The sequence below is a fragment of the Marmota marmota genome, unplaced genomic scaffold (assembly GCF_001458135.2).
Source record: "Marmota marmota marmota unplaced genomic scaffold, marMar, whole genome shotgun sequence".
Taxonomy (NCBI): Eukaryota; Metazoa; Chordata; class Mammalia; order Rodentia; family Sciuridae; genus Marmota; species Marmota marmota.
Genome location: NW_026005674.1, coordinates 94,807 through 106,270, shown reverse-complemented (window position 1 = coordinate 106,270; position 11,464 = coordinate 94,807). Strand labels below are relative to the sequence as shown.

At 37.3% G+C, this 11,464-nt stretch overlaps 1 protein-coding gene and 1 pseudogene across 1 annotated transcript; one reads left to right on the top strand and one right to left on the bottom strand.

Moving 5' to 3' along the window:
• The first annotated feature begins 578 nt into the window (after positions 1-578).
• LOC107160806 lies at positions 579-1,521 on the top strand (annotated as a pseudogene).
• A 2,226-nt stretch (positions 1,522-3,747) lies between these two features.
• LOC107160805 (olfactory receptor 11A1-like) lies at positions 3,748-4,695 on the bottom strand. Its single transcript, XM_015507423.1, has one exon. It carries the CDS (start codon positions 4,693-4,695, stop codon positions 3,748-3,750), a length of 948 nt encoding a protein of 315 aa, XP_015362909.1.
• Between the last annotated feature and the right edge of the window lie 6,769 nt (positions 4,696-11,464).

Below are 11,464 nucleotides of genomic sequence, written 5' to 3'. Positions count from 1 at the left end.
TGTGGTTGCCTACCTAAACAAAATAACATAGTTCTATTTTCTTTTTTGAAAATATAATTCTGTCTGCATTGTGAACAACACATTAGATGGGGCAAGAATGAGCATGGTACACCAGATGGAAGGCTGGTGATATTCTAGTCAATCAACCAAAGCATGAACCAGAATAGATACCATGTAGATAGGAACATTTATTGAGCTGCAACTATTAGCACTGAGATAAATACTGAGATGCAGCTTTTGCCTTCAAAAAAAAAATCATCTTCAAAAACAGAATCACAAACAATTGGTTATAATATCACATAATACAAAGTTTAATCCAAACAGAACTTGCACACTTATAGAATGCTAGGGAAACTCTGTTCCCCTCACTCCATTGTCTTTGTGCCTCCTCAGCTGACTCTCCTTTCTAAATTCCAACTCTTGTCCCTCCCATTGATATCTTAGTTTACAAGCCTCAGTTGGTGTAAGAGAGACACATTGACAGAAGACAGAATCCAGGTTACTGCACACCTGTGTCTTCAGGGAGTACAGACATTCTCTTCACACCAAATCCTTCTTGAAGCACAATAAGGACCAGAATGAACTGCAGCAAGACTCCTGACTTTGTCCTCTCAGGGATGTCCAGTGATCCAGAAAACCAGCAGTTCCTCTTTGGCTCTTTATGTTTCTCTATTTGTTGGGCCTCTTTGGGAACTCACTCCTTCTGCTGGCCATTGGCACTGACATTCATCTCCAAACTCCCATGTACTTCTTCCTCAGCCAGATCTCCCTGGTGGATCTATGCTTCACTACTACCACAGCCCCTAAAATGCTAAAGGATTTGTGGACCCACAATGGATCTATCTCTTTCTCTGGGTGTCTGACCCAATTATACTTCTTTGCTGTTTTTGCTGACATGGACAACCTACTCTTAGCGATCATGGCCATTGACCGCTATGCTGCTGTTTGCTATACACTGCATTACCCACTTGTAATGAGACCTTCCAGATGTGGGGTGCTTGTGGGTATGTCATGGGGAGTAGCCCACTTGGTCTCTCTAGTCCATATCTTGTTGCTATCCCAGCTATCTTTACATGTTAATGAAGAGATTCCTCACTTTTTTGTGATTTTGGCCCTCTCTTATGGCTTTCTTGCTCTGATGCCCTACTCAATGAGGACCTGACAATGGCTTTGGCGGGGGTTTTGGGAATCAGTGCTCTCTTCTGTGTTATAAGTTCCTATACCAGTATTTTCCATGCTGTGGCCAGAGTTCCATCAGCACAGGGGAAAAGGAAAGCTCTAGCCACATGCAGCTCCCACCTCTCCATGGTCATCCTCTTCTACAGCACAGTATTTGCCACCTACCTGAAGCCCCCATCAACTTCTCACTCCTCTGGGGAGCTGGTTGCTGCTGTCATGTATACCCTGGTAACTCCCACTCTAAACCCTGTCATTTATAGTCTGAGAAATAAGGATGTAAAGAATTCATTGAACAGGATCCTGGACATGGAGAATTCTCAGGATTATGGATCATCCCAATAACCATGTACTATAGAAAAATTACTCCCTATTTCACTACCGCAGTAACAAAGAGAGTTGGTCAAAAGCATGACTGTGCTAGAGCATGATATGATCCACTGAAAAGAACACTGGATTGAATTGGCTGTTCTTTAAATAACTTTTGATTATACATTCACATCACTACAACATTTGATAACCATGAGCATTTCTCTCTGGGGTTTAATACTGAAGTTCCTCCCCATCACTTTTCTATAGTCAAAGTCATTTTTGCTGTCATCAACAAAGATAATCGATGTTATCAGTACCATCATCAATAATAAGAGAAAGGAAACTGGGCCAACGCCAAACTTATTCCCCCTTTAGTTTCTCTCTTTTCAGAACGTTTTATATATCCATGTGTTTGTGTGATGTTTGAGACTTTCTGATTAGTTTCTGATACTATGGCTGAGAATTGGAAGACAGCTAAAACCAAGAGGGCTTTTTGGAAAACACTTATTTTTTTGAAAATAGAACAAATGAATATTTCTTACATATGTTTATGTGTTTATTAAGTTTTAAGTGAAAAAAATAAAATAGTTTATTGCTCTATGAATGAACTGATCCTTCAAATACAGACTGACGATGGGTGATGTGGGTGATATCTTTGCATTATAAAAACAGTACACACTATTTTTTTAGTCATTATGATGTTTTTGGCCTGTGTTCCTTTATACACCATATACATTATATCAAAAGAAGACTATGTGTTCTATTAATTTGTATCATCCACTGTATTTCATATTATTGCACATTATGAATTATGTGATCAGTTGAAATACTTAATGATTAATTCTATTTGGGTGAATAACTTGATACATGGGTAGATATAACTTTGCCTTAAGAAGAATATTTCTGAAGTTCTCAGACTACATTCTCTTATCCATGTTCACATCTGAGTCTATAATTTCTTCCTGGCTCATCTAGAAGTTAATACCTTTTTTTCAATTCTAATCTAATGACTTGCCAGAGCAGGTGTTCAGAAATTATTTTCAAGCCAATAATGATTGAATGGATAATCCAAGCTGATATATCCTCTGGCTAATTTTAAGAAATTATTTAAAGATCAATGGAGAAATTTGAACATGTCTTGTGTATTAGATGATATTAAGGAAATATTGATAATTTTGTTAAGTACTCTAATGTCCTGGTGGGCATGGTTTTTTAATGTCTGTATCAGGAAAGGAATATATTAAATACATGTGGAATATATATGTGCACAACATATTTACCCAGCATCTGGAATTTGTTTCTTTCCTTCCCATTGATAAGACAGAATGCATTACTTTACATCTACTTTCATTTGTGTGGTGCTGTTTTCTAGCAAAACAAACAAGCAAAAAGGAGCTGTAGGGAATTCAAACAAAGTTAGCCAAATGTTTATGTTGAAGCCAGATGGCAAATTGGGACTCACTGTGCCATTCTCTCTATTTTTGTATACATTTTAAATCTTCTACAATAAAAAATTAAAAATAAATAAGTAAAATGAATTCATCTTTAAATATTTTTGAATATACATATCCTTAGACCTAGCAATTTATGTCCAAAAACATTTATTATAGAAAAACCTGAATGTTCACAATGTACACATAATAAAAGAACTAATTACAACTAAAACATTCCTACCAATAGAAGATTATTTAAGAAAATTATGGTTAGCCATACAATGAAGCCCCAAAGAATGAAGAAGTAGATATTTTTTAATATAGGAAGTTGTTCATGACATATTGCTCAATGGAAAACCAGATTTCAAGCTCTATGATACATAAATAAGTAGAAAGAAATTTTGAAATATCATCTAGCAATAATATAGTTAATATTTCTAAATTTGTTTTGATATTACTGTTTTGCTTCTCTATTTTCATTTTTCTTATTATTACTTTACTTATACATATTTATGGGGAACAATGTGATAATTCACTTCATATATTCATATTCAATACATATATAGCATGTACTATGGGTAATGATAAAATCAGGGTAATATTTATGGCATATTTAATAAAGAACTAAAAAAAGTTTAAATAAGTTTTTAAACTAACATTTGAAAAGTACTGCTCTGCATCTTCTTTTTTGGTGTATTTTGGTTTAACTACAGGAGAGCCAAAGGGGAAGGTTGGAATAGAACAGTTATTCCTTTCCAGCCAATTCTGGAGACTCCTCAGTGGAGACGTCCAAAGTCCAAAATAAAATCTTCACTACCCTCTTTCTTCAACCAACTGTTTCCATTTTTTTAACTTGAAGAAGCCTTTGTAGTGCCTGATGAACCTCCTTGTTCCTGAGGATGTAGATGACAGGATTGAAGATGGGAGTGACCACAGTATACAGCAAGGCAAAGACCTTGGAGAGGAGCTGGGAGTGGACAGCCGAGGGCACGATATACAAGACCATGAGAGTTCCATAGAAGGTGGACACTATAGCAAGGTGGGAGGAGCATGTGGAAAAAGCCTTTCTCCTGCTGGCCCCAGCAGGAACTCTCAGCACAGTCACCAAAATGTGAGCATAGGATGTCAGAATCAGTCCAAATGGAACAGTGAGGAAGACTACAGAGAGAACAAATGTTGTCACCTGGGCTACTCTGGGATATGAGCAAGCCAGGACCACCAAAGGCATGAAGTCACAGTAAAAGTGATCGATGCTCTTGGAGCCACAGAACCTCAGCTGGGCCATCAGGACCACAACCAATCCATCTACCATGAAGCCAGACAGCCAGGCTGTGACCACCAGCCCCATGCACCATCTAGGCTCCATCAGGAGTAGATAGCGGAGTGGGTAGCAAATTGCCAAGAAGCGATCATATGCCATAACAGCCAGTAGGAAGCATTCTGCTGTGGCTAGAGAACCAAAGATGAAGAACTGGGTCAAGCAACCAGTCACAGAGATGGCTGCCACCTGCAGGAAGCCCTCCAGCATTTTCGGCACCACTGTGGATGTATAGAGGATCTCCAGGAAGGACAGATTAGCCAGAAAGAAGTACATGGGCGTGTGCAGCCTCTGGGAGCTAATCACCACCACAATGATCAGCATATTCCCTATGACAATGAAGGCGTAGACAACAGTGAACACAATAAAGAAAAGGAAATGCAGCTCAGGGATGTCATAGAAGCCAAGGAGGACAAATTCAGCAATAGTTTGGTTTTCTAAGGAGGAAATTTCCATGTGAATCATCCAGGTTTCTATTTGTCAGTAATTGGAGAAATTTTAGTGCATCTCTAGGAGAAATTGTTGTGCATCTCTATTTCTTCTATAGCAAACATAAGATTCATAGGACTAAAACAAAAAGGATGAAAATGAGTCTTCAAATGAGAATTACTTTTAAAAAGTCTTTGTCTATCCCCTCTTCATTTGTTTCTCATTCTCCAGCTCTCTTTCTTCTCTGCCTTCCTTAATTGTGCATGTTCAAAGTTCAAGAGAATTAAACACAATTTTAGTCTCTCAAAACCCTTTGACCTACTAATTCCACCTGCTACTATACAGTGAATTCTAGCAGCCAAATCTGTATAATCAGTCATGGTTTCATCTGCACCAGTGTAATTTCCTCCAAATGTCTGGTAGACATATTCCAAAATAACAGACCCTTTTATCCTCCACAGCGATAGCCAGCATTTTTATGAGTGGCTTTAAAGTTCTATGTGAATCCCGTGGTCACTGCCTCAGAGTCATCGTTAGTTCAACACCCTTTTTTCTTCTCCTTCTGCTATCAGTGAAATTTCATCAACTATTCCCTGGGAAATTTATATATATTTCTCCCTCTCTTCCTACTCTTACGTGAGGCTGATGATCTACTGTGTTGTCTTCTAGTCTCTGTTTATGACTCTCTCTTACCAAAATAACTTTCTTGAACTACTAGCTTCATTCTTTCAATACTGTGCAAGAGTTAATAGTTAAAATGTGATGAATAATTATGAGAGGGAAGTATGGGTGCAGAGAGAAAAAAAAAACGTGATCAAGGCTGTGGGGCAAAGGGTATAGGAATCAAGGTCAGGGAAGTCTTCCTGAAGAATGCAACTTATAGGCTGTTTTGAAGGCCAGGTAAGAGAGGACCAGGCAAAAGGTAGGGAATTGGGTAAGGTACCCCTAACAGGAGAGCATATATGAAAATCAGGAGGCATAATTGAGCATAGCATTTTTTAAAGATATAAAAAATGAATTTGTGTACCATTAGGGTGGATTTTTGGATACTATCCAAGATGATGTGTGATTTTTACTAAAGGCAATGAGAATATGTTGTATAATTCAGAGCAGAGGAGAACAATAGAGGAAAAAATAGGGTTAATCATTTATGTTCACATATATAAAATTTAAGTGTTGATTTCTATATTATGAGATTCATAAACATATTTATCATCACATAAAATGTAAGTTCTTTAATGCAAACAGCATAGAATAGCAATTCTATGGGAAATTGAATGACTCAATTCAATTTGAGGTGGGAAAATGAATGACTCAGGGCCAAAGTCATTGGGAGACTTCTCACTGCATGTTATTTTAAGGCAAGGAATCCCATTTTCCACTCCCCTGCTCACTTTTAAATTCTCAAAGACCAGCTTAAATTTCATCTCCCCAAGAAGCCTCCTTCACTAATGGAGCCCTTTATTTCTTGAGTAATCAAGTACTAAGTATCTGGTCTATAGAAGATATTACACTAGTTTCCAAGGATACCAGGTCAAATAAATTGAGGCCATGACCTTAAGAAGTTTATAATCTTATGTAACATCATCAGATAATGGCAATACACTGAAAGAAAGTTAGGGAATTCAACCTGAAAGAAATCTTCCAGGAGGAAGTGAGGCTAGACTAACTCCCCATTACTCTGGAAAATGGAAATAATGGAGATGAGAGCATTCCAGGTAAAGAGAAAACCATGAGTAGACACTGAGGCTAAAAAAAATCAGAAAGTGAAGAAGAAAAGAGCTGTGGGAGGGTTAAGTATCCAGTATTAATTAAACTTGTCTCTGAGGGAGCATTAGGATGCAGGTGAATAACAAGAGAGGCGGGCCAGCAGCAGCAGCTGTATCCTAGAGGCAACAAGGTACAGCTGAAGGCTTTTAAACAGTAGAGTGGAATGGCTCAGCCTATATTTAGATCAGAGGCTAAATCCCAGGTAGCAAGAAGGAAAGAAAAGATGTCCCCACCCAACTGATACTTGGTGTGCAAATGCACACTGCCTTGAATTCTTCATTCCTTATTTTATTGTATGCACTTTTCTTTCCCAAAAGATTACAAATTTATTTAGGATAGGAACTAGAATATTGTATCTACTACAGTATGCAACAAGTAGAAAGTTCATTACTTTATAGACCATAAAATCCACAGATTCTGTTACCATTCTCCAACTCCTACCTCTAGAAGCTATTCCCTTACCCTCTGTTCCCATCTGTGTTTCCTTGTGATATGAATTTAGCACTCCTCTGGGATTTCCTTTGACTCCTAGATTATTTTATCTGGTCCACATCCAATCTGCCATTTGGATTATTTATGCGTTATCCTTCACAGAAGAGAAGTGAGTATACAAATCAGGCTAGAACACTTTCAGTAATAAAAAGCTCACCACCACCACTCCCCCAGTGTCATCATGGATCACACCGACTTTTGGCAATTTGTTTCTAAAGTGAGCCAGGTTTTGCTTTCCTAGAGTTTCCTCTCATTTATGCTCTAGTTCATAAAGAAAATTCCTTTTTTGTGACAGCCCTTTAGTTCCATGAAATTTGTAAGAGGTGGGATAGAAGAAAGGAGAGTAAGGATAAATGAAAATTTCACAATTATTTTTTGTAAAGCTGACCTGTGCCTATTCCAATCTACTTGATGACTTTGCTCAAAAGAAACCTTTATCATCACTCTCATTCCAATCATTCTGGACAGTCTATTTCAAGAAATGCAGAATTAGGACAATAGCAAGTCGGGAAATAAAAAGAAGACATTTCATTTACTTCTAAATGCAAAAGTAAAGAGAGTAGGAAATTGAAGTCATCTATCCAGGGTGACAATCCATAGGACATCAGAAAGACTACAGTCTTGAATATCTTACCCTTCAACCAATATGGAAAGAGAAAAATTTGCAATATCTCCAGGCACCACTTACCTTCATAAGCCATTGTACAAGGTTAAACAATAATGATTTGTTGTTAAAAAACAACAGCTTAGAGGAATAAAAGTAAAGAAAAAACTTAAAATATAAATTTTATGGACAGTGTGTTAGTTATAGCTGGGATCAAAATACCTTAAAATAACAACTTAGAGGATGAAAAGTTTATTTGGGGCTCATGATTGCAGAGCAATGATCAGCTAGTTCCATTGTTCTGGGCAGAACACATGGGCAGAAGGGTGTAGCACAGGAAAGTTTCCCAGCTGAAGGAAACCAGGGGGGCTGGGGGCAGCAAGCGAGCGCGAGTGCACAGGGACAAAATAAAAACCTCACTTCTTTTTTTTTTCCCTGTTGCTGTGGTATATACGTGACTGCATGACCAGTGTAATTCTGCAACCTGTACACTCAGAAAAATGAGAAATTATATCCCATCTGATTCAAATGTATGATATGTCAAGATCATTGTACTGTCATGTGTAACTAATTTAAACAAATAAAAAAAAGAAAAAAAAATAAAAATCTCAAAGGCATGCCCCAGTGACCTTCTTTCTCTAGCCACACTCCACTTGCCTACAGTTACCACCCAGTAAAGTAGTCTTTACAAACGGATTAATGCACTGAATTAGTTTATAAGCTTCATAATCTAATAATTTCACCTCTGAACATTCCTACATTCCACACATAAGCTTTCAGAGGACACCTCACATCCAAACTATTATAGACAACTTAGGGTATGAAGAAATTTTTCAAATGAGGCCAAAGTAGTAAACCCCACTTGCACAAGAGCTAGTTATCCTCAAACAAACAAACAAATCCTTATACTTTCTATCTCCAAATTGGACTCCTAATTCAAATGTGTGTGTGTGTATGTGTGTGTGTGTGTGTGTGTGTGTGTGTTCATAGTCTGTGAACAATGTATATGGATATATGGCTGTATTCATCTCCATAGCCATATTGTTCTTTGAAGTGTGCAAAAGTTCCTCCATATGAATATTATTCTCATGTAAGAAACAAGCATCATCCTGAATTTTTAGAACACCATATTTCCAGCCCTATTGTTCAAAGTGTTGGGAGTGGAGAGGAGGACAAAGTAGAAGGTAGTGAGATGTGAGGACTATAAAGAAACCGGAAACACATAGCAACAGTGGGGTAGATGAAAGGCCTTTGTTCCTAAAAACAGAATGGGGTCAAGCAATAGCAGAAGCTACTGAGTTGTGAAATGCCAAGGAATGAAGCTGAACTTGAAAAATTCAAAACATGCAGGAAAAGTTTGAAATCAAGGTGAATTTTAATTGGTGGAATGGTGGCATAGACCTCTGTAACCCCAGCAACTTAGGAGGCTGAGACAGGAGGATCACAAATTTGAGGCCAGCCTCAGTGATTTAGCAAGGCCCTAAGCAATTTAGCAAGAACCTGTCTCAAAATAAAAAGGGCTGGGGATGTGATTTGGGTTCAATCCCAGTAACCTGACCCCCCCAAAAAAACGAATTTCATCACAATAACTGGTAAGAAAATGAGAATAGTGCAAAATATCTGTCTATTCCAATTGTAAACAAGCCTAGATAAATCCACAGCCCTCATCCAACCCAGATTTCAAGAGCCTTCATTTAAAACTATCACTATTTCTGGAAGAGAAATTTAAATAATATTCCAGAAAAACATATTTAAAGAAATATATACCAAACTATACATTTCAATTTATCTTCAGGAAATTAAAAAAAAAAACTTATTCTCATGTATTTTTTCAATGTCTGTTGAACATGCTTTTATAAACAGAAACAATCGTTAAATAAACTTTAATTTAGTTTGTTTTTTTAATCTTTTGATTCTTTAGTTCTCTTTGGCAATTACTGAATAATATAGCAAAAATACATGTTAATGGCTTTAAAAGAAAACTTTATCATTTTAAGCACAATCCAATTTTTTTCATGCTATGAAGAAGGACAAATTTCCACCACGAAAAAAAAAAAAAAAATTGAGAGGGCCCTGCCTCTTTCTACACCACAGCACATGAACTAGGGGTTGGAGAACATGCATAGCTATAATTTCCTTCTCCAGGAGAAAGAAGGGGGAGGGAGTAAGCTAGTACAGCCAGAAGGATTACACATCAACTTCTGAACTCCAATGAAGGAAATACCAACATTAGGATTCTGAAGAAAGACTGTGGGATTTCATAAAATGCTTCTTTAAATAGAGATATTTGGACTCTAAATTAATTGAAATTTGTTACTATTTAGAAGAGAAATGGCTATAAAGACCAACCATTTAACTTTTTTAAAGGATCTATGTATTCAAAAATAGGATGCTCACCTGAAATAACATCCCTGCTCTCTAAAGACAAGACTGTGCAGAGAAGACGACCTGCTGAGATTGGCTAAGACTTCAGAATGGTGGAGTTACTTACTTTCAGCTCCCTCCCTTTTTGAGTTCAAACTGAAATAATTCAGGATAAATATTAGCCTTGTGACCCTCCACCCCTGAGCCATTCTCTTCTCCAGCTTCCATCCCCTTTTCTAGCTTCCAAACTACTTTGTCCTTTGGAAGCCCTTGCTTTTATCACCAGGGAGGGCTGGCAATTGCTGAGAAGGGAGAGGCCCCTGAGAACCAATTACGGCTTTACTAGACAGTAGCCTTAAATAAAGATGTAACAGCCCCTAAGGTTCTTGTTTTGTTTTGGGAGAGGTTCCTAAACTGTTGACTTGACCAAAAATGGAGCAGAAACCGAAAGAGCCATGTGGCAATCTTCCTTTTCATCCCCTTGGGGACAAATGCTGTCAACTTCTCCAGACATCTTTTCCCATGATTCCCAAACTCTTCCCCATCCCTCCCTCTGAATATCTCTAATTTCCCTGCAGCATCCCTAAATGCTCACCACCAGTAGCAGTCCTTCCAGAGGCCTGATTTCAACTCTCATTCCAGCCCAGGCCCTCTCAGCACCTCAGGCTACTATTTCAATAGATGTCACCTTTGGTCGGGGACATGATTTCCTCCAGATTCATCCATGTTGCCACAATTGTCAAGATCTTCTTCAAGGCTATGTAGTATTTTATTGTGTATGCATACCACATTTTCTTTGTTCATTCTTCTTTCATGGGCACTTAATTGATCCCATATCTTTGCTATTATGAATAGTGCTGCAATGAACATGGGCATTCAGATATCTGTTCAAGATATTGATTTCATTTTCTTTGAATACATACACAGACAAGGGATTTCAGAATCATATGATAGTTCTATTTTTTTTTCAGGGATCATTATGCTGTTTTCCATAATGACTGTACTAATTTACATTCATACCAACAGTATAAAGAGTTTTCTTTTCTCCACATCCCCATCAGCACTTGTTATCTTTCCTCTTTTTGATAATAGCCATTCTAGCAATTACGAGGTGATATCTCTTTGTGGCTTCAGTTTGCATTTCTCTGATGATTAATGGTGTTGATCATTTTTTCATATATCTGATGGCCATTTCTATGTTTTATTTTAAGAAATGTCTATTCAGGTCTTGTGCCCATTTTCTAATTGAGTTATTTTTTTTCTTGCTATTAATTTTTTAAGTTCCTTATATGTTTTGGATATTAGCCCCTTATTATAAATACAGGTTTGCAAGTATTTTCTCTCAACCCATGAGTTTTCTCTTCACTCTATGAATTATTTCCTTTGCTGTGTAGAAGATTTTGTTTGATACAATTCTTTTTGTTTATTTTTGCTTTTGTTCCTGTGTTTTGGGGATCATATCCAAGAAATCTCACCCAGACCAATGTCATGCAATTTTATCTTTTTGTCTAGTAGTTTTACAGTTTCAGTTTCACATTTAAGTCTTTAATCCATTTAAAGTTTATT

What these genes read in the sequence shown, in the direction of transcription:
- LOC107160805 (XM_015507423.1), bottom strand. Translation starts at nt 4,695, where the DNA reads ATGGAAATTTCCTCCTTAGAAAACCAAACTATTGCTGAATTTGTCCTC.